Source organism: Scyliorhinus canicula, chromosome 25 (assembly GCF_902713615.1).
Source record: "Scyliorhinus canicula chromosome 25, sScyCan1.1, whole genome shotgun sequence".
Lineage (NCBI taxonomy): Eukaryota > Metazoa > Chordata > Chondrichthyes > Carcharhiniformes > Scyliorhinidae > Scyliorhinus > Scyliorhinus canicula.
Genome location: NC_052170.1, coordinates 15,919,292 through 15,941,533, shown reverse-complemented (window position 1 = coordinate 15,941,533; position 22,242 = coordinate 15,919,292). Strand labels below are relative to the sequence as shown.

General features: G+C 49.2%; 1 protein-coding gene across 1 annotated transcript in view; it reads left to right on the top strand.

The window, feature by feature from the left end:
• The window catches only part of LOC119957010 (adhesion G protein-coupled receptor E1-like), a 75,946-nt gene extending 57,114 nt beyond the window's left edge, over positions 1-18,832 (top strand). Inside the window, exons 12-16 of the mRNA XM_038784592.1 lie at positions 10,043-10,109; positions 11,351-11,442; positions 13,499-13,667; positions 13,805-13,897; positions 17,907-18,832. Of these exons, the coding sequence (XP_038640520.1) occupies positions 10,043-10,109; positions 11,351-11,442; positions 13,499-13,667; positions 13,805-13,897; positions 17,907-17,939 (454 nt within the window). The 3' untranslated portion in view covers positions 17,940-18,832. The remainder of the gene's footprint in view (positions 1-10,042; positions 10,110-11,350; positions 11,443-13,498; positions 13,668-13,804; positions 13,898-17,906) is intronic.
• Positions 18,833-22,242: the final 3,410 nt, after the last annotated feature.

The window sequence follows — 22,242 nt, the reverse complement described above, 5'->3', positions numbered from 1 at the left end:
TTGAGACAGTGTTGAGGCAGTGTGGAGACAGTGGAGAGGCAGTGTTGAGACAGTGTAGAGGCAGTATGGAGACAGTGTAGAGGCAGTGTGGAGACAGTGAAGAGGCAGTGTTGAGACAGTGTAGAGGCAGTGTGGAGAGTGTAGAGACAGTGTGGAGACAGTGTAGAGGCAGTATGGAGACAGTGTAGAGGCAGTGTGGAGACAGTGAAGAGGCAGTGTTGAGACAGTGTAGAGGCAGTGTTGAGACAGTGTAGAGGCAGTGTTGAGAGTGTAAAGACAGTATGGAGACAGTGTAGAGACAGTGTAGAGACAGTGTAGAGACAGTGTAGAGGCAGTGTGGAGACAGTGTGGAGACAGTGTAGAGGCAGTGTAGGGACAGTGTAGAGGCAGTGTAGAGGCAGTGTGGAGACAGTGTGGAGACAGTGTAGAGGCAGTGTGGAGACAGTGTAGAGGCAGTATGGAGACAGTGTAGAGACAGTGTAGAGGCAGTGTGGAGACAGTGTGGAGACAGTGTAGAGGCAGTGTAGGGACAGTGTAGAGGCAGTGTAGGGACAGTGTAGAGGCAGTAAGGAGACAGTGTGGAGACAGTGTAGAGACAGTGTAGAGACAGTATGGAGACAGTGTAGAGACAGTATGGAGACAGTGTAGAGGTGGTGGAGAGGCAGCCATGACCATTGCTCCTTACAGGTTCAACATGATGGGCAGTGACGGGCACCTGGCTACTTGGAGGGAGGAATATTTGGCTTTCTATTGGGAGACAGGACTTAGGCACAGGGGTAGGTCATTCAGCCTGTCAAGCCTGCTCCAAAATTGAATAAGATCATGGTGATCTGTTTGTGGTCTCAACTCCACTTTCCTGTCTGCACCCCCCCAGCCCAGCCCCCCTCCCCACCCCTACAGCCCCATCCACCCCCCTCCGGACAGCCCCAAAACTAACAACTAACCACAGGTGGATTTCAACAATACATGCACTGCTGAGAGTGAACTCTGACGATTTCCTGCACTTGGTAATGGTGCATGTCTATCCAGAAAAACAATGCAGCAACCTCCTCGGGGATGTCTGAATTTCAAACTCCAACCACCGGTGTTTGAGGCCAACGCGACAAACTCATTAATTCTTGACCACAGTCGCTTATAGCTCGGACGACACTGTGGTTTACTCATGACTCTACAACGCCTTGTTATTAGGGGAGTGGATCTGTTCTTTGGGTTGGTTGGCGGTTTCCTGATTGCATTCTGGGTTCGAGTTATGGGCTGGCCCCATCTTCTGTTGGTTGACGGGCTCTGCTCGGGTAGCTATCTGGGAACAGGTTGGGTGTGTCCAGCGTGCGTTGTGGATTATGTAACAGGCCTCACAGGTCTCCGCACCTTTTACACTCTGAAAATTCGCTCACTGCTCTTTTGCAAATGACCATATCCATTTCCTCTTCACTGAATTCTCAGACCACTTACTTCCCGAAGCTTACCCAGCTCTTTGGTAACTTTCCTTTTGACCTGTTTAGCTCCTCCAGCGTTGTAAACTTTCATTTACATGAAATGAAATGAAAATGGCTTATTGTCATGAGTAGGCTTCAATGAAGTTACTGTGAAACGCCCCTAGTCGCCACATTCCGGCTCCTGTCTGGGGAGGCTGGTACAGGAATCGAACCGTGCTGCTGGCCTGCTTGGTCTGCTTTAAAAGCCAGCGATTTAGCCCAGTGAGCTAAACCAGCCCCTGGCGCTTTGCAGTGTAGGAGGCATCACGAGACATTTCACATCTAATAAAACTTAACACGGCGCATCATCAGGGAAGCTTGAAGCAATGCCCAAAGGCTTAGTCACAGAAGTAGCTGAGAGGCAGAGATGTCTCGGGAGGGAATTCAGAGTTTCGGAGCTACATAGTTTACGGTGCATGCGCCAGTGATGGAGTGTTGGGAATTGGGGATAGGTAAGAACATCAGAAGTAGGAGCAGGAGGGGACCATACAGGCCATCGACTCGGCTCCGTCACTAAATACAATCAGCAGACTATCCATGCCTCAGGCCTCCGATCAGTCCCACCCCCGAGTGAGTGAGCCTGAGTGAGGGAGGATGAGTGGATGTGAGGGTGGATGAGTGAGTGAGGATGACGGGGTGTGGGAGTGAGGCTGAGAGGGGATACAGGCCTTAACTCCACTTTCCCGCCCACTCCCCATATCCCTTGATCCTTCGAGAGGCCAAAGATCTGTCCGCCTCAGACTCGATCAGCGGGATTCTCCATTTCCGGGGACTAAGTCCCCACGCCGGCGGGAGAACCGACGCCAACCACTCCGGTGTCAACAGCCCCCCGAAAGTGCGGAATTCTCCACGCCGGCGGGACTGGCCAAAACCGGACAGCCATTCGGCCCACCTGGGCCCGGAGAATTGCCGGGGGTGCCTCTGCCAAAGGACCCCAAATGGCGTGGCGTGAATCCCGCCGCCGCCCGAAAAACGGCGTCAGGGCGGCGGGACGGTATTCGTGCCGCCCCCCGGGGATCCTCCGGCCCAGCGGGCAGTCGGGGAATCCCGCCCAATGTGTTCAACGCTGGAGCATCCGTAACTCCTGAGGTAGAGACCCCACAGATTCACAAACTTGATGAACAAAATTCTCCTCACTTCAGACCTAAATGATCGGCCCCATATCCTGAGACTCCCCCCCCCGCACCCCCCACCCGCCCCGTCCCCCCGCTCCCTCCCCCCGTCCCCTCCCCCCACCGTGCTCATGATTCCTCAGCCAGGAGAATCGACCTTTCAGTGCTTACCCTGTCTACGATTCCGGCGGATGTTATAACTGGATGGGAAGATCCCAGAATGGAACGCTGCCTTCAAAGTCTGTGACTTTTAAGTTTTGTTTCGCGAACATGGAGGAACAGAGTTACATGACCACTAATTAGATTTAACAACAAGGAAAAAACATTTATTAAACATGAAAAAATGGATCATAGTGCAACACTCCTTTACTCCCTCCTTAGGTTAACATTAGCTACAATGGTCTCATTGGTACACAAAATCCTTTTGTAAACCATACAGATTGGCTCTGGTCACCACACACTCCACTCTGAACCCAAGTTAGTGTCATAGAGCCTCTATAGTGCAGAAGGAAGCCATTCGGCCCATTGAGTCAGCACCGATCCTCTGAAAGAGCATCATTCCTAGGACCACTCCCCCGTAACCCCACAAAGCCTTTGTACACTAAAGGGCCATTTAGCACGGCCAATCCACCTAACCTGCACATCTTTGGACTGTAGGAGAAAACTGGAGCTCCCGGAGGAAACCCACGCACACACGGGGAGGAAGTGCAGACTCCGCACAGACAGTGAACCAAGCCGGGAATCGAACCTGGGACCCTGGAGCTGTGAAACAATTGTGCTAACCACCATGCTACCGTGCTGCCCAAACATCTATCTACAAACATCTGTAGCCCCCAGCTAAAACTAAAGAATAAAGGAAAGTTTCTTCCCTTATGAGGGCCTCTAGTTGCCAAGCAACTATATTTACTCTTCACACCGTAGCTCTCCTTATCACAATCGAAACATAGTTGTAAGCCCCACACACACAAGTACCTTTGTCCAGCATGAATCTAAGTATAGCTTCCTTTGAGACACAGATACATTAAATTAAACCCACTGAAAACTATACCTTATTATTAATGCTTACCAATACAAATATAAATCTCTTAAAACTGCCTTTACCATACGGACACCTGTCAACACCTTTGCAAGAAGGTCAGCATCGAAAGAGCAGGGAGATCTCCAAGAAAGTTTTCTTGAATTAATTTTTACAAGAAGTGAGCTTCACTGACTAGGCCAGAATTTGTTGCTCATCCCTAATTGTCCTTGAGAAGGTGGTGGTGAGCTGCCTTCTTGAACCGCAGCAGTCCATGAGGTGTATGGCCATTATGCTGTTTGGGAAGGAGTTCCAGGATTTTGACCCAGCGACAGTGAAGGAACGGCCGATATATTTCCAAGTCAGGATGGTCAGTGGCTTGGAGGGGGACTTCCAGGTGGTAGTGTTCCCATGTAACCATGTAAGATGCCCTTGTCCTTCGAGATGGCAGTCTGCATAAGTTTAGAAGGTGCTGCCAAAGGAGCCTTGGTGAATTCCTGCTGTGCATTTGTAGCTGGTACACACGGCTGCTACTGTGCGTTGTTGGGAGAGGGAGTGTCTGTTTGTGGGAGGGGTGCTAATGAAGCAGGGCTGCTTTGTCCTGGATGGTGTCGAGCTTCTTAAGTGTTGTTGGAGCTGCGCTCATCCAGGCAGGTGGAGAGTATTCCATCACACTCCTGACTTGTGCCTTGTAGGCTTTGGGGGTCAGGAAGTGAGGTACCCGCTAAAGGATTCCTCACCTTTGACCTGCCCTGGTAGCCACAGTATTAATGTGGTTAGTCCAGTTCAGTTTCTGGTCGTTGATTGTGGGGGATTCAGCGATGGTAATGCCATTCAATGTCAAGGGGCGGTGGTTAAATCCTCTCTTTCTTATTGGAGATGGTCATTGCCTGGCACTTGTGTGACGTGAATGTAACTTGCCACTTGTCAGCCCAAGACTGGACATTGTCCAGGTCTTGCTGCATTTAGACACGGACTGCTTCATTATCTGAGGAATCTTGAATGGTGCTGAACATTGTGCAGTCATCAGCGAACGTCCTCACATCTGACCTTATATTGGATGAAAGGTCAGTGATGAAGCAGCTGAAGATGGTTACGCCTAGGACACTCCCCTGAGGAACTCCTGCAGTGATGTCCTGGGACTAAGTTGACTGACCTCCAACAACCACTGAGTGACCCTGGCGGAACACAAACTGAGCATTAGTGAGCGAGTTCATGCAAAGTAAGTGCCGCTTGATAGCACTATTGATGACCCCTTCCTTTACTGATGATTGAGAGTAGACTGATAGGGCATTAATTGGCCTGGGCACTTTTCCACATTGTCGGGTAGATGCCAGTGTTGTAGCTGTACTGGAACAACTTAGCTAGAGGCGCAGCAAGTTCTGGAGCACAGGTGTTCAGTACTATTGCCGGGATCATGTCAGGGCCCATAGCCTTTGCAGTGTCCAGTGCCTTCAGCCATTTCTTGATACCACGTGGGGGTCAATCTTATTAGCTGAAGACTGACATCTGTGATGCTGGGGGCCTCCGGAGGAGACCGAGATGGATCATCCACTCGGCACTTCTGGCTGAAGATTGTTGCGAATGTCTCAACCTTGTCTTTTGCACATCTGGGCTGGGCTCCTCCATCATTGAGGATGGGGATATTTGTGAAACCTCCTCCTCCAGTGAGCTGTTTAATTGTCCACCACCATTCATGGCTGGATGTGAGAGGATGTCACAGCTTAGATATGATCCGTTGATCATGGGATCGCTTAGCTCTGTCTATCGCTTGCTGCTTATGCTGTTTAGCATGCAAGTATCACAGAATTATCGAATCACAGAAATACATAGTGCAGAAGAGCGTCTGCACAAACACATGGAAAATACCTGACCTGCTGACCTAATTCCATTTCCCAGCACTTGGCCCACAGCCTTGAATGTTCTGACGTGCCAAGTGCTCATTCACTTTTTAAAGGATGTGAGGTAACCTTAAAGGATGGTGAGGCAACCCGCCTCTACCACCCTCCCAGGCAGCGCATTCCAGACCGTCACCAACCTCCGGGTAAAAAAGGCTTTCCTCAAATCCTCCCTCAACCTCCTGCCCCTCAACTTGAACATATGCTCTCTCGTGACTGACTCTTGGATTCTCCGCCGGCGGGAGGCTCCGTTTTGCTGGCAGCCCCGGGGGGTTTCCCGACATCGTGGGGCTGCCCCACAATGGGAAACCCCATTGACCAGCCGGCCTGATGGAGCATCCTGCCGGCGGGGTCAAACAGAAATGTCCAGCACTCCAACTAAGGGGGGGGCGGCTGCTCCCTATCCACCCTGTCCATGCCCCTCATAATCCTGTACACCTCAATCGCATGACCCCCTCAGTCTTCTTTGCTCCAGCGGAAACAACCCAAGCCCATCCAATCTCTCTTCACAAATAAAATGTTCCATCCCAGGCAACATCCCTGGTAAATCTCCTCTGCGCCCCCTCCTGTGCAATCACATCCTTCTGATAATGTGGCGACGAGTTGCACACAGTACTCCAGCTGTGGTTTGTGGCCTGTGCTGTAGCTTCTCCAGGTTAACACCTCATTTTTCGGTGTGCCTGGTACTGCCCCTGGCCTGCCCTCCTGCCCTGCTCTCCGTTGAACTGATTTGATCTCCTGGCAGTCTGATCTGCAGGTAACGGTAGAGTTAGGGAGGACCATGAGGTTGCAGATTGTGACTGAGTACAATTCTGCTGCTGGTGATGGCCCACAGCGTTGCATGGATGCCCAGTCTTGAGTTGCTAGATCTGTTCTGAATCCATCCTATTTAACCTCACACAAAACCCTTTGTGTCTATCCGCAGATAGCTTCACCTTTCAGTTTCGACGACAATCTTACGGTCGGACTTTCTTTCAATTCCCTTTTCTGACCCACGGTTTTGTGGGAGAGCTCGAGATGTGGAAAGGAAGTGGATTTATGGTAACAGGTTATTAGGGGCAAGAGGGTTAATTTTAACCCAAGTGGCCTAGCCCGGTATAATAATAATAATCTTTATTGTCACAAGTCGGCTTACATTAACACTGCAATGAAGTTACTGTGAAAATCCCCTCGTCGCCACTTTCCGGCGCCTGTTCGGGTAAACGGAGGGAGAATTCAGAATGTCCAATTCACCTAACAAGCGCGTCTTTCAGGACTTGCGGGAGGAAACCGGAGCACCCGGATGAAACCCACGCAGACACGGAGAGAACGTGCAGACTCCGCACAGTCAGTGACCCAGCCGGGAATCGAACCTGGGACTCTGGCGCTGTGAACCAACAGTTCTAACCACTATAAGAGGCTTGATAGGCCGAATGGCCTACTCCAGCTCCTAAAAAGTATTATGTGAAATATAATTGTGCTTGCAGACGTCTTTTACCAGTCTCATTATGGACTCCATCGCGCTACTGTCATCGTGATCCAATTATATTATTTGCGTCTTGTGTTTCCATATTGAAGAAGCAAGGTGAAGAGACTGAAAGAGCTGGGCTGCTCTCCTTCGAGCTGAAAAGGTTGAGATTTGGAAGAGGGGTTTTGGCAGATAAATGGGGAGAAATTGTGACCACTGGGAGGCGGGTCAGTTACCAGAGGGCTCAGATTTTTAAAATTACCAGAAACGATCTGGAGGGAAACAAATAGGCGATGAGGTGCTCAAGGTGGTGCCTAAAAAAGGGTGTTGGGGCATAGATCCAATAATAACTTTGAGAAGGGAATTGGAAAAAACTATTTGCGAAGGAAAATATTGCAGAACGTTCAAGGGAGTGAGAGTCATTCTTTCAAAGATCCAGTCCTACTGCAAAAGGGTCGAATGGCCTCTCTGGTGTGCTGTAGGATTCTGTGAGAGGACAATGCAAAGCAGCAGAGGTAAAGAGCGGCGATAGGCGGCGATGGCCCTATCAAGCCTCCGAGCTCCCACCCACTGTGAGGGAGGAACACTCAAAGTCCTTGGAGAGGGAGGCCTGAAACAGGGATGCACGTGAGAGCTACAGGTTCATGAACAACCGTCCTCCTCACCTTATGGTGCCCCTGACAGTAACTGTCAGGCGAGGTGTTGCAATTAATCACACTCTGCTCAGGAAACCACAGCAACCTCACTTCCTGTTGTTGTCCTCCAGATGTGTTTGAAGGTGAAGGCGGAATTTGCACGGTATACTGTGGACCATCGTTCAACCCCTTACAAACACAAGCTTGGGAGATTTTCACCCTGCATTCTCAGACTGAGGGGAGTCCCCTGGGCGAAACACAGATCACGGAGTCAAGATGCTGGTGGGCCATGAAGGGGAGGCCTTCACGTTACGAACGCTGGGGTGGGACAGGAACCCCAGAACCTCTGGCTCAGAGTCAGGGGCTCTAACCCACTGCACCACAAGCCATGTTCCCAGGCTGGGCCAAGCTGGGTTGCAGCAGGGAACTCCGTCACTGCTCCCTTTGATATCGCCAACCCTTTAGAAGGAGCTGTCCCTCAGGCCAGTGCACCGCTGCCTGTACACTCCGCCCTGGGGAATGCCAACAGCTGGATTCTCTGCTTCCTGACCAGCCTGTCAAACATGACGTCCTCTTCCACAGAGCGCACACTCAGGGGACCCCCAGTGGAAAGCTCATGGTACCCCTGTGGGTACAGCTGGTAGAGAGGATGGTGACAGCTCCTAATCAAGTAGCATTCAGGCAGTCAATAACTGGCTGAAGAGAGAGAAGGGTCAGAAATAATCGATAACCCGAGGGCCTACATCTTGTGAGCACCTTATTGGTCATCCTTAAGTTTGGTTGCCACTTGGTCTAATTACAAGTGTCTTGGGATAGTTTCCAGCATGAATGTTGCTGCGTAAATAAAAAGGGCTGTGGGTGCCAAATTCCTCCAAAGCATCGAGCCAATCTGGGCGCCAGGTTTTGGCAGGTGAGCGGAAGCAGCAACGATAGAGTTTGGGGGTTCTCCACACCTCCATATTGGAAAGGTCCAGCCCCCAAAAAGGAGATGGGGCAGGTGCCCCATCATCTGTCCCATTCCCCAGTTGCACAAACCCAAACTGATGTTGGGTCTTCTGGTTGGAGATTCTTTGCTCCTCTTCACTGGCCGGATGCAGTTAGGCCTGATTTTAATTCACTCAAAACCCACCCACTTACAATCAACATCTGGCCAAGGTCGGAGTTTTAGTCCATTTTTCATTTTTAGCCCAAAAACTGACAAAAGAAGTTGGCTTTAAATAGATTTTTAGCAGTTCAGTTAAAAAAAAAATCAAGACATCTCTTTTGGGCAACTGACCCACTTCACACTATTGACAATTTCCTGTTCCTGCAGTCCAATTTTAATCTCCAAAACAGATGGATTTTGTTTGCATGGATTTTGTTTCCTATGGAAACTCAAGAAATTTGGCATGTCTTCATCGACTCGCACAAACTGCTACAGATGTAGAGAGCATCCTACCCGGCTGCATCACAGCTGGTATGGCAACTGCTCGGCCCAAGATCGCAAGAAACTGCAGAGTGTGGTGAACTCAGTCCAACACATCACACAAACTTGCCTCCCTCCCATTGATTCTGTCTACACCTCCCGCTGCCTCAGGAAGGCAGACAGCATTATCAGAGACCCCTCCCACCCGGGCATTGCCTTCTTCCAGACCCTTCCATCAGGCAGAAGATACAGAAGTCTGAAGACTCGCACATCCAGACATAGGAACAGCTTCTTCCCCACAGCTACAAGACTCCTCAACGACTCCCCCTCGGACGGATCTGTTACCTGTAAGAACACTATTCACGACGCCCTATGCTGCTCTTGCTCATGTATTTGCTTTGTTTGGCCCCTTGTTCCGCACTGTAACCAATCACTGTCAATGTACCACTTGTCAATGTTCTCTGTTGATTATTCTTTTTGTCGACTGTGTAATTAAAACCACGGGCAGGTTTCCCAGGCTGAGGGCAAGTCAGCAGGTAGATGGCGCCGAGAAGGGTTGAATCCATCAGGTCTTTATAGCACTGCTTGTGGACTAGGAGTAGGGATGTTGCTTCCTGGCCTCGGAAGCAACCCAGTAAACCACTCCGAACAACCACGATCTGCCCCCTCCCCCCCCACTCATCCTATCCCTTCACCCCTCACCCTCGGCAGTATCTATCACGGCCCCCCTCCGCCCCCCCCCCCACACAACCCCCCTGCCCTCCCCCAACCCCCCCACAAATGGGTAACCAGCCTGTCAATCAAGGCGAGCTATCAGAGAGGATGCTTCCCAGGAAATGCTGAACAGAGCTCAAAACTACAAGTACATCAGTGCTTCTCGCCCATAACGGCCATTACACATATTCTCACCGCTGCCCGGAAGGAGGCGAGATCTATAAGCACCTCAAGGATAGTATCGGAGCCAATATTTCATCGCTGAATCTATACAATAGCAGATATATCAATGGATGGATGTGTTTCCTGGTATATGAGTGTAACTTCTATTTCATTCACAGCTGCTGGCTGCAGTTAGAGAAAGGATTTATCTGGAGTTTCCTGGGACCTGTTTTCTTCATCGTTTTGGTAGCTATTCTCTCATTCGCTCACTTCACCTTCCGTTGATTTACAGCTAAAAATTGAACTGAATGTTCAGGCCGAGATAGAGAGGACATGGAGAGGGTGTTTCCACTTGTAGGAGAAACTAGAACCCGGGGGCACAGCCTCAGACTGAAGGGACGATCCTTTAACACAGAAATCAGGAAGAATTTCTTCAGCCAGAGGGTGGTGAATCTGTGGAACTCTTTGCCGCAGAAGGCTATGGAGGCCAAATCACTGAGTGTCTTTAAGACAGAGATAGATAGGTTCTTGATTAATAACGGGATCAGGATTTATGGGGAGAAGGCAAGAGAATGGGCAGTACGGTAGCACAAGTGGATAGCACTGTGGCTTCACAGCGCCAGGGTCCCAGGTTCGATTCCCGGCTGGGGTCACTGTCTGTGCGGAGTCTGCACGTTCTCCCCATGCCTGCGTGGGTTTCTTCCGGGTGCTCCGGTTTCCTCCCATAGTCCAAAGACGTGCAGGTTAGGTGGATTGGCCATGCTAAATTGCTCTTAGTGTCCAAAAAGGTTAGGAGGGATTATTGGGTTACGGAGATAGGATAGAAGGGGGGTTAAGTGGGTCGGTGGAGACTCGATGGGCTGAATCGCTGCCTTCTGCACTGTATGTTCTATGTTCTAATGGAGATGGGAAACATATTGGGCAGCACGGTAGCACTGTGGCTTCACAGCGCCAGGGTCCCAGGTTCGATTCCCGGCTTGGGTCACTGTCTGTGTGGAGTCTGCGCGTTCTCCCCGTCTGCGTGGGTTTCCACCGGGTGCTCCGGTTTCCTCCCACAGTCCAAAGACGTGCAGGTTAGGTGGATTGGCCATGCTAAATTGCTCTTAGTGTCCAAAAAGGTTAGGGGGGATTATTGGGTTACAGGTATAGGGTGGAAGTGAGGACTTAAGTGGGTTGGTGAGGACTCAATGGGCCGAATGGTCTCCTTCTGCACTGTATGTTCTATGTTCTTTCAGCAACGATCGAATGGCAGAGCAGACTCGATGGGCCGAATGGCCTAATTCTGCTCCTATGTCTTATGGGCAGATAGCAGCTGAAGTGTAAAAATGAAGCTTGTCTGAGCACTGGGTATGTTTCCTGCTCAGACCTTGCTCTTGTCAACTGCAAATCCTGACCTATCGTAAAATACTTGCTGCAGCTTAATACCCTCTGAATTCAGTCCTTTGCTCGGATTCTAATTCCTTACGTTATTACGTTTACATTAACAGGTCAACACAGCCCTCCTGCTGTCTGTCCTCTTCATATTGCATAAACAGCTCTCTGGTCTTAACTCCAAAGTGTCAAAGATTAAAGACATGCGGTGAGTCAATAAACTGATTAATACCCCTCATGATAGCTATTAAACCTAAGCTTTGTCTGTCATTTCCTGCCCCAATATCTTCCCATTCCCATGTCGGAGTCCCGAGGTGGGGTTACCTCAATGACAACAGTTACCACCCAGCACTTCTCCCAAATATAGCCTTGGGGCAGTCGTCACGAGCGCAATATTTCCTGCATATCCAGGTCAACTAATATGTTGGACCAAAACCCTGGAACATCTCACCTAACACTGCTGGGGAGGACATCTTCACCACATGGACTGCAACGTTTCAAAATGGCGGCTCACCATCACCTTCTCCAGGGCAAATAGGGATGGGCAATAAATGTTGGTCTTGTCAGCGACGCCCATATTAAATTCTCTTAATTCAAGCAGTGAGGCAAGGCCAGCATTTATTGTCCATCCCTCGTTACACCACCAAGGTGGAGGATGCTCTCCTCAATGCCACCTGCCTATTTGCTTCTTGCCGTTGAGCTTTGTCGCAATTGTCCGAAGGCAGAAAGAGCCGGTTTCACAGTGCGACCTTGGAGCTGTTTTGTAGTTTTCATCAGCTGTGTTCAGTGGTCGCGCACTTTTGCCTCTGAATTTGAAGGTTATGAGTTCAAATCCTGCGCCTGAAGGTTGAGCACAAGATCTTGGCCGCTGCTCCCAGTGTGGCACGGAGGGCGTGCAGACTCCTCTCAGACTTTAATTCAAGGCCGGAATCGAACCCATGTCCCTGGCCGAGTGAGGCAGCAGTGCTAACCACTGTGCAATTATGCCGCCCTCTCCGCTAAGGGAAATAGGTCCTCCCTGTCCATTCCATCTCGGCCCCTCATACATTTGAAAAATTGTGTCCAATCAGCCCGTGACTGGTAAACCTACAGGCATCGCTTTGCCACCTCAAGGCAAAGTCAAATTATGACCAAAGTTACGAGCTTAATCCAGACTTTCAAGCCGGCATTAAGGACGGAATTTCCCGTCATGTTTTCCAACGGTAGCCGAGGTTCGCCACTGGCTGCCGGTGGCGTCTTACCATCCCGCCAATGTCTTCGACATTTTGCGTGTCTCACGCCCACCTTCGCTGGGGAGCACGCCACGGGAGGAGCTCACGTTCGGCAGGACCGGAACATCCTGCCGACAGGAAAGGCTGGAAAATCCCACCCGAAGTACCGGTCGATTGGAGGGAGAACGGGAGCATTTCCATATTGTTGTCATTTTCCCTGAATCACTTCCTTGAGAAAACTTCACGCAGCGATGACCTAATCCACGGTCACTTTGGTGAAGGACAATGAGAAGATTGACTCTCTTGGAATTGTGGTCCGAGGGCTCGGGGAGAGGAGAGATTTAGTGAAAAGCAAGACCGCAGGCACATCAGAAATGAAGGGTGTTTTTTTTGTTGTCTTTATTCTTCCATGGGATGTTGGGCATCGCTGGAAAGCCCATTTGTTTCCCTTCCCCAGTTGCCCATGGACCGAGTGACTGGCTTAGCCATTTCAGAGAGTAGCTAAGAGTCAACCACTTTGCTGTGGGTCTGGAGTCACATGTTGGGCCAGACCAGGTAGGGATGGCAGAGTTCCCTCCCTAAAGGGACATTAGTGAACCAGATGGTTCTTTACAACAGCGTCTCCACAGCGAGATTCCCGGCGGACGTGGGTGGGAACCATTCAAAACATTGTAAACCTCACTGGGGTTGGACGATCCCACCAGTGTCCATGACGAGCTGCCTCCACCGACAGTAAACTCGCCATTGGGGGGGGGGGGAGCGTGGGGGGGGGGGGGGGGGGATGCAGAAAGCCCCGCCCTATGTTTGCAACAGGCTTATTTACGTGAGTTTTAAAATATACCTACCATCACACAGTGTCTGCACTCAGCTCAGTTCCATTAGCTTCTGTGGCATCTTGGCTCAGAGTCCACACCCGGGCCATAACCACTCGAGCACAGTGAGCATAGATCAGTTACCAGACTCACATAATCAAAGACCAATAGATGAGTTGAACACGACAGTGATAAAATATTCCTTCAACGTTCGAGTTACACAATGTTTTCTTTTGCACAGAATGCTGACGTTTAAAGCCATTGCACAAGTATTTATCCTGGGTTGTACCTGGATTCTCGGTTTGTTTCATTTTGGAAAAGAATCGGTGGTAATGTCCTATGTATTCACCATCACCAACAGTCTCCAGGGCACCTTCATCTTCATTATCCTCTGTGTGTTGAACAAGCAGGTACTGGATATCCTGAAACCCTCATTGCTCTTTCAATTCTACATCGTGAGGTGCGCGAATCATTTGATGGTTTAAATTTTAAATCACCTTGCATTGTTAATTTTCCCCTGCCTTTCTCCCTCTGCTCCTGCACAAAGGTGAGGAAAGAGTATCGCAAGTGCTTTGGCGGAATGAAGAAAGCAAGTTTCTGGTCGGAATCGGCGAGCACGAGTGTGGTGACAGCAACAGTGGTGAGTTTGGCTTAATTGGAACCACTTCTTATCTTAGTATGACCTATAATCTTTATCAGTGTCACAACTCGGCTTACATTAACGTTGCAATGAAGTTACTGTGAAAATCCCCTCGTTGCCACATTCCGGCGCCTGCTCGGGTACACTGAGGGAGCAATTTATCACGGCCAATCCACCTAACCCGCACATCTTTGGCCTGTGGGAGGAAACCGGAGCACCCGGAGGAAACCCATGCACACACGGGGAGAACGTGCAGACTCCGCACCAACAGTGACCCAAGCCGGGAATCTAACCCTGCGCGCTGGCGCTGTGAAGCAACAGTGCGAACCACTGTGCTTTCTTGTTCCAGCTGAGGTGAATTTTTCAGGTTTAGCTCCATCGGTGCCACTCCCGACTGCAAGGCAGAGACCTGAAGGTCCTTCTCCTGCTCCAGAGGCTAGGCATGGAGGCTGACACTCCCAGAGCAGTACTGGGGCAGTGCCACACTGCCGGAGTTGCAGTCATCCCGCCTGGGTCTTTACATCTCAGGTGGATGGAAAACAGCCCGTGATTTATTTTAAAGAAAGACCAGTTGGTAACCTAGCAATATTTGCAATTGAAGTAAGTTAACCTGGTGTTGTAAGACGTCTTGCTATTCAAAATAAAGTTAATAATCAAGTCTTGGGGTGTGATGATCCAACCTGACCATCAATCTCCCCTGGCAGCAACCTGGCATCGACAAAATTTCCCCTCAGCTCTGTGGCCTGCATCTGTCCCTAATTTCCGATGGGTGAACCCGCCCATTCCTGGGACGTTCCTGCCTGTCCCAGATGTTCAGTGGATGTTTTAAGGAACCACTAGGATTATTGGAGGAAGGACAGGAGTTGTCCTTTACATTGCGATTTTGCAGCACATCAGTAAATACAGAGTCAGTACTGCATTCGTCGGCATAACAGCGAATGTCTGCATTTAGTGAAAGGCGATCGTTTCGCAAGAAGCACTTTGGGTTGTCTTTGAGCAATGAGATAATGTGCAATTCGTATCTCAACATCAGTAAGCTTTGAAATGTACGTCGTGCTTAAGCTGGTGGGCTACATTATGTGAGATGGATCTAAGCAGCAATGACAATCTGAAAACTCAGAGTTTCACATGATTTAATTCAAGGCACAGAGACGAGAAGCATTGACCATGTTTGGATTTATTGTCATGTGTATTGAGGCAGAGTGAAAAGTATTGTTCTGCGTACAGTCCAGACACATCGTTCCTTACATGAAGAACATTGGACATACGATAGATACATAATGTAAATACATAGACACAGACATCGGGTGAAGTACTACTCAGGAGAGTATATAAAGAATAATTAATTTGACGCGTTAAGCTCTATTATGTACAGGGGTATGAAGCATTCTCAGTGCCTGGAATCATAGATGAATCCAACAGTTAATTTGACCAATCAAAACAACTTTTATTTGTAGTTCCTGCCTTGTTGAGGGTCAACTCTTCCTTTTAGAATTGAGTGCCTGTCTCTTGGAACAAAGGGTGGGATTTTTCGCCCCCACTCACCCCCACCCGTTTTCCAGCAATGGAGGAGACTCACCACAAGGGGGCAGCGAGATCGTTCCTTTCCTTCCTGTGAGAATTCCTGCCAGCCTCTGGGTGGTAAAGTGCTTCCTTATTTTACTCCTGAATGACCTATCTCTCGCTGGAATATAGTGGCCTTTCAGTCTCATGTTATCCCCCCCCCACCTTCAATTAGAAGAAGCAGCTGCTCCTTGAATTAATCAGTCGGGTGGCAACTCTAACTGGCAATGCCGTGTTCGCTGGCCGCAATGCTAGCTTCACAGCACCAGGGACCCCGGTTCAATTCCCAGCTTGGGGTCACTGTCTGTGCGGAGTCTACACGTTCTCCCAGTGTTGCGTGGGTTTCTTCTGGGTGCTCCGGCTTCCTCCCACATGTCCCGAAAGACGTGCTTGTTAGGTGAATTTGACATTCTGAATTCTCCCTCTGTGTACCCGAACAGGCGCCGGAATGTGGCGACAAGGAGATTTTCACAGTAACTTCATTGCAATGTTAATGTAAGCCTACTTGTGACAGTAATAAAGATTATTATTATGTGGTCATCTTTCTGATGCAGAGGTGATAGCACCCACTGACGCGACCAAATCTACGGGCAGTTTCAAAATGCAATCTTAGTTGCTCCCGGGCGGATGCAGCATCCAATTTGTTCACGGCAAGACCCCACAACAAGAGCTTGGACTTATTCAGCACCTTTAGTCATATCAAAACCTCCCGAAGCGTTTCCCAGGAGCAGTATGAGGATGGGTTTCACACTGAGTCACATACGGCGAACTTTGGGACTGTCGAAAATAGCGGTCGATTTTTAAGGAGCATTTCAAAGGTGCTGGAGAGGAAGTGCGGTTTGAGATTTGCAGAGTGCACAACAGCAACAAGTGCCCAATTAGTCTTTTTTTTTTTAACGAGTGATGATTGGCCAGTGAAAGTTGTCCAGGACACAAACAAATTTCCCGCCTCTTCAAATTGTGGCATGCGACCTCTTGTGTCAAACTGAGAAGGCTTTGGTTGCATGATTCATCTGAGAAAACTCTGATCGTCTAGCCCTGGAGTATGTAGGTTGTGGTATCAAACTAATTGCCTGGTCTACTGAGTTAGCAAGGCAATTGGAATTAATACAATAGTGCTACCGTGAGAGCAATCTCATAGGTTGAATTGCTTACAGCTGTTCATAGAATTTACAATGCAGAAGGAGGCCATTCAGCCCATCAAGTCTGCACCAGCCCTTTACAAAGAGCACCCTACTCAAGCCCACATATCTACCCTATCCTCGTAACCCAGTAACCCTACTTAACCTTTTTTTTGGACACTAAGGGCAATTTAGCACGGCCAATCCACCTAACCCGCACATCTTTGGACTGTGGGGGGAAACCACAGCACCCGGAGGAAGCCCACGCAGACACGGGGGAGAACGTGCAGACTCCGCACAGACAGTCACCCACCCGGGAATCGAACTTGAGACCCTGGAGCTGTGAAACAACTGTGCTAACCACTATGCTACTGTGCTGCCATGTAAAAAATATTCTATTCCACTTGGACCCTGATTTTAAGTTCATATTTCACTCAAAAGCTGTATTGCCATTCTCTGTAACTGGCATGTGAGATTGGTTATAATAATTGAGTGGTGTATTATAGAGTTTACCTGGGAACGTGATGGGAATGTCAGGTCAAAAACAGATCAGCTTTGAACTTTCCATTTAATTCCAAGATAGAATAGAACCGGGGTCCAAACTGTAGCTGATCGGCGTTTTGACCTGGATACAAGGCCCATGTGATTCACGTTGCCATAGAGATAGAGGAGAAGGGTTTTTAAAATATCTCTGAACCCACAGATAAGTTAACCTGCCAGGATCCAGGAGAGAGAATCATAGAATCTTTACAGTGCAGAAGGAAGCCATTTGGCCCATCGAGTCAGTGCCGACCCTTAAAATGAGCACTCTACCCAGGCCCACTCCTCCCTATCTCCGCAACCCCATAACCTAACCTGTACATCCTTGGACACTAAGAGGCAATTTAGCACAACCAATCCACCTAACCTGCAGACCTTTGGACTTGTGGGAGGAAGCCAGAGCACCCGGAGGAAACCCATGCAGACACAGGGAAAATGTAGAAACCCCACACAGACAGTCACCTGAGGTTGGAATCAAACCCGGGTCCCTAGCACTGTGAGGCAACAGTGCTAATCGCTGTGCCGCCATGCCGCTTTAGTTAGAGGGGGCAGCTAGAGGGGGCAGCTAAAGGCTGCAACGTGGCACATGGAATATTACCACACAGAAGGCCACTTGGCCCACTCTGTCTGGACTAGCTCGTTGAAGGAGCTATTGGCTCAGTGTCACACTTGCTTAGTAACATATTTGTTCCCGGGTCCTTTGCTAATTATGTTGAACTTGCATTTAGATGATTAATTCATATCACGTTGTCAATAAATAAAACTGTTATTCTTTTATTTCCAAGGGAGGGACGAGTGCGATGGAATCGAAAGTATAAGAGGCTGCGTCGACCTGGAGAATCACAGCACAGGACTTCACAGATCATCGTACCCTACCAAGAAAGCAGAATTTGTGTTGTTAAGATATTTCAGTGGAAATCTAAAATAACAGATAAGGCTTTTAAGAATTATGTCGAAAGATCTGAGGCTGGAGATTTCGACAAGGCTAAAGATTCTATCTAGTGCCTCTCTCTCCAGCATTGGCTGAGAAAATCATGCAGGCTTTTTCCCGCACAAATTTGGTCTTTTTGATTGAAGGGTGAGCTCCCACCCATTCCTGTGTGGTGAACCATAGGGGCTCTCCGCCTTGATATGTCTTGGATCCGAGCAGATTATCTTGTCTGTGAGTTCAGGGATATCTTAGAAATCCTTCCCCATGCACAGCCCATCTCCAGGGCAACATGAATCATGTGGGCCTTGTATCTAGGCAAAAATGCTGATTAGCTCTTCTTTAGACCCCAATTCTAACTATCTTTGAAGTCAATGGACAGGTTAAAGCATAGCTGTTGCCACTCACAACACCTTCCTGGTATTCCGGGCCAAGGTTTAGAGATCCCCCAAAATGTATCACGGAGTTCACCTGACCCATAATTTTTAATAGATTGTGGTTATGGGGAGCACAAGGGCCCACTCTACAGGTGTGATGCAACAGAGAGCTAAAGTATTTTTAAATTAAAATAATGTTTATTCTATGAATCCAGTTAACACTTTATAAACCCACAGTAAACATTTTAATTATCAACACCAATCATCCCCAATATTATAATATCCCCAAGATACAATATTCTCTAAGTAACCCTTGATCTTTCCTTGCGACATCCATAAGACAAAAGACCCTTTTAACACAGAGATCAGGTTTAAATTCTCTACTGAGAGCAGTTATCACTTTCAAATCACCCAAATGTTCTGAGACAGTCTTTAGATTGTAGAGAGATCCTTATACAACTGCTTGCTTTTCCTGCAGCTATCCAGCTCTCAAAACTAAAACACACCCTGTAGCTGCCTGCTCAAAAACGAAAGTGAAAGACAGACAGAAAGCCTAGCTCCACCCACTCTATGACATCACTGATAAACACCCATTTCTTAAAGGTACATCCATTATAGCAATTTTATAAACATCCAGGGCGGGATTCTCTCAGCCCGGGGCCGGGAATCCCCACGACCGGCATGAATCGCGCCACGCGTTCCCGACGCCAGCACATAATTCTCCACAGAGGAGAATCGGCGCCATTGACGCCGGCGTGGATGGCGTGGTGCCAGTCGGGGGGCCGCTCTATGTGGCCCCACCCGCCGATTCACGGCCCAGCATGGGCCGAGCGGCCATCTGAAAAACCCAAGTCCCGCCGGCGCCGTCCACACCTGCTCTCAGCCAGCGGGAACTCGGCGTGGAATGGTCGGGGTGCGGCCTGTGGGGGGTGGGGGGGGGCAACCACAGGAGGGGGCCTACGATGTGGCCTGGCCTCAGTCGGTAGGCCAGCCTCTCTGTCTGGGACCTCCTTTCTTCCTCGCCGGTCCCAGTAGCCCTATGCCATGTTGCGTCGGGGCCGGAGCGCTGAAGGGAGCCACTGCGCATGCGCACGTTGGCACTGGTGTCACTGCGGATCGGCACCGAGTTGACGCCGGGATCAGCAGCTGGAGCAGTGTGAACAGCTCCAGTGCCATGCTGGCCCCTTGTAGGGGCCAGAATTGCTGATCCTGAGTCCATGTTGACGCTGTCAAGAAACTGACACCATTTTCGACGGCGTCAACATTTAGCCTCAGGATCACAGAATCCCGCCCCCATTTCTTAAAGGTACTCACACATGGCACTGCGACTTTGGTGAATGCTAGTCTTAACGTTGTAAATACAGGGGCTGTCGCCATTGATTAAAAATCTTTCTTAGTTTCACAGGTAGGTGAGTTTGGATTAATTATAACCACTTCTTATAATAGTATAATCTACAATAATCTATAATTTTTATTGTCACAATTTGGCTTACATTTACACTGCAATGAAGTTACTGTGAAAATCCCCGAGTCGCCACACTCCGGCGCCTGTTCGGGTACACGGAGGGAGAATTCAGAATGTCCAATTCACCTAACAAGCACGTTTTTCAGGACTTGTGGGAGGAAACCGGAGCACCCGGTGGAAACCCATGCAGACACAGAAATTGAACCTGGGACTCTGACGCAGTGAGGCAACAGTGCTAACCACTGTGCTACCGTGCCGCCCACCTTCTCCACGAAACAATCCGTGCCCTCCATTTTTAATCTTTAACACCTCTCTCATCCAGACTATTATCAGAAAGGCTTCAGCAGAGGTCACATGACCCCCAGAACTTTACTCTAAGTTAAAGACAGTCCCAAAACATAACAATTTCCTAAACCTTATAATTGGAACACTTTCTTCCCTTTTAATTGGAACTCTTATGTGGACTAATTCATTTATTAATAATCTTAATTAATAATCTTTATTGTCACAAGTAGACTTACATTAACACTGCAATGAAGTTACTGTGAAAAGCCCCTAGTCACCATATTCCGGCGACTGTTCAGGTACACTGAGGGAGATTTAAGAATGTCCAAATTACCTAACAGCACGTCTTTAACATAGCATTAGCCTTTATAATATCTTTTAATAATGATTGCAACATTTTGTAATCTGAGTGTGGACTGAGGAAGCAAGTTTCTGATTTATAAATCAATCAAAATGTCAGGAAGTGTACGTGGGCATTTCCAAACTAGCTTCTTTTTCCCCCAGCCACCTGCCAACCCAATCTGGACCATCCCCGTAACCCTCATCTCCATTACGTACAGGTCCGGGGTCCAGTATCGAAATCACTTTGGACCTCACCGTTCTGCTCCGGGATGTGCCATTCCTCTCTGGCCACCTTCCCTGGCACATCCACACAATGGGGCATCAGGGCCAGCGGTCCTTACACTTTCCTGTGGTGTCACACCTGGCGCATCCAACTGGGAAAGGTCAAAGTTTTCTTTTATAAATTTAGATTAACCAATTATTTATTCCAATTAAGGGGCAATTTAGCGTGGCCATTCCACCTAGCCTGCACATTTTTGGGTTGTGAGGGCGAAACCCACGCAAACACGGGGAGAATGTGCAAACTCCACACGGACAGTGACCCAGAGCCGGGATCGAACCTGGGACCTCAGCGCCGTGAGGCAGCTGTGCTAACCACTAGGCCACCGTGCTGCCTGGGGGGGGGAAAGGTCAAAGTTGACAAGGCTGCCCACATCCTCACTGTAGCCTCACGAGCAATTAGTCATCCTTGCTGCGGTGGCCGCATCTTCCTCTTTTGTGGTTAGCTACAACTTTGTGAGGGAATCTCCATTCCTGAATTCAGCTCCGTGGCTAAGAGGATTGCAGCCAAGACTCCCGAGACATGTTTTTCTCCTCTGGCGTTTCCAAGTGAGACAACCAGCTACATGATCCATATAGCCCCCTTTTCAACTCAGGACCCCCCTTTGCACCTTACAGCCAATGGGACACTTATTGAAGCGCAGTGGCTGTTGTAATGTAGGAAACTCCACTGTCCATTCATGCACAGCAGGATCCCAAAAAACACAATGACCTGTTTGTCGGAGGATAAATATTGGGACCTCAACACCCCCCCCCCCCGGTAATTTTCTGAAGTCTGGTTTGGGAGCTGTTACAGCTACCTTTTTATAATAAAAATAATCTTTATTGTCACAAGTAGGCTTACATTAACACAGCAATGAAGTTACTGTCAACAGCCCCTATTCGCCACATTTCGGCACCTGTTCACGTACACTGAGGGAGAATTCAGAATGTCCAATTCACCTTTCAGGGCTTGTGGGAGGAAACCGGAGCACCCGGAGGAAACCCACGCAGACACGGGGAGAACGTGCAGACTCCGCACAGAGAGTGACCCAAGCCAGGAATCGAACCTGGGACCCTGGCGCCGTGAAGCCACAGTGCTCACCCACTGTGCTACCTGGGCCTTCGTTCGAAAGACGGCACCTCCAGCAGTTCAGCGCTCCCTCAGGGCTGCACTGGGAGGGTAAGCCTGGGTCAGGTGCTCAAGCCTCTGGAGTGGGACTTGAACCCACAGCCTTCAGGCTCACGGGCAGTGAGCGCTTTCGACTGAGCCACAGCAGACACCTGTGTGAGGGACTGGGATGGTGGGGCAGGGGTCATGTGGCCTAACTTGTCAGTGATTTTCTACGAGTATGAATTGAGGCAGATCGACCTTATTTTCACCAGCAAGGCGGAATCTGCCTTTGTATTGCAACAACAACTCACATTTATATAGTCCCTTTAACACGGTAAAACTTGGCAAAGAC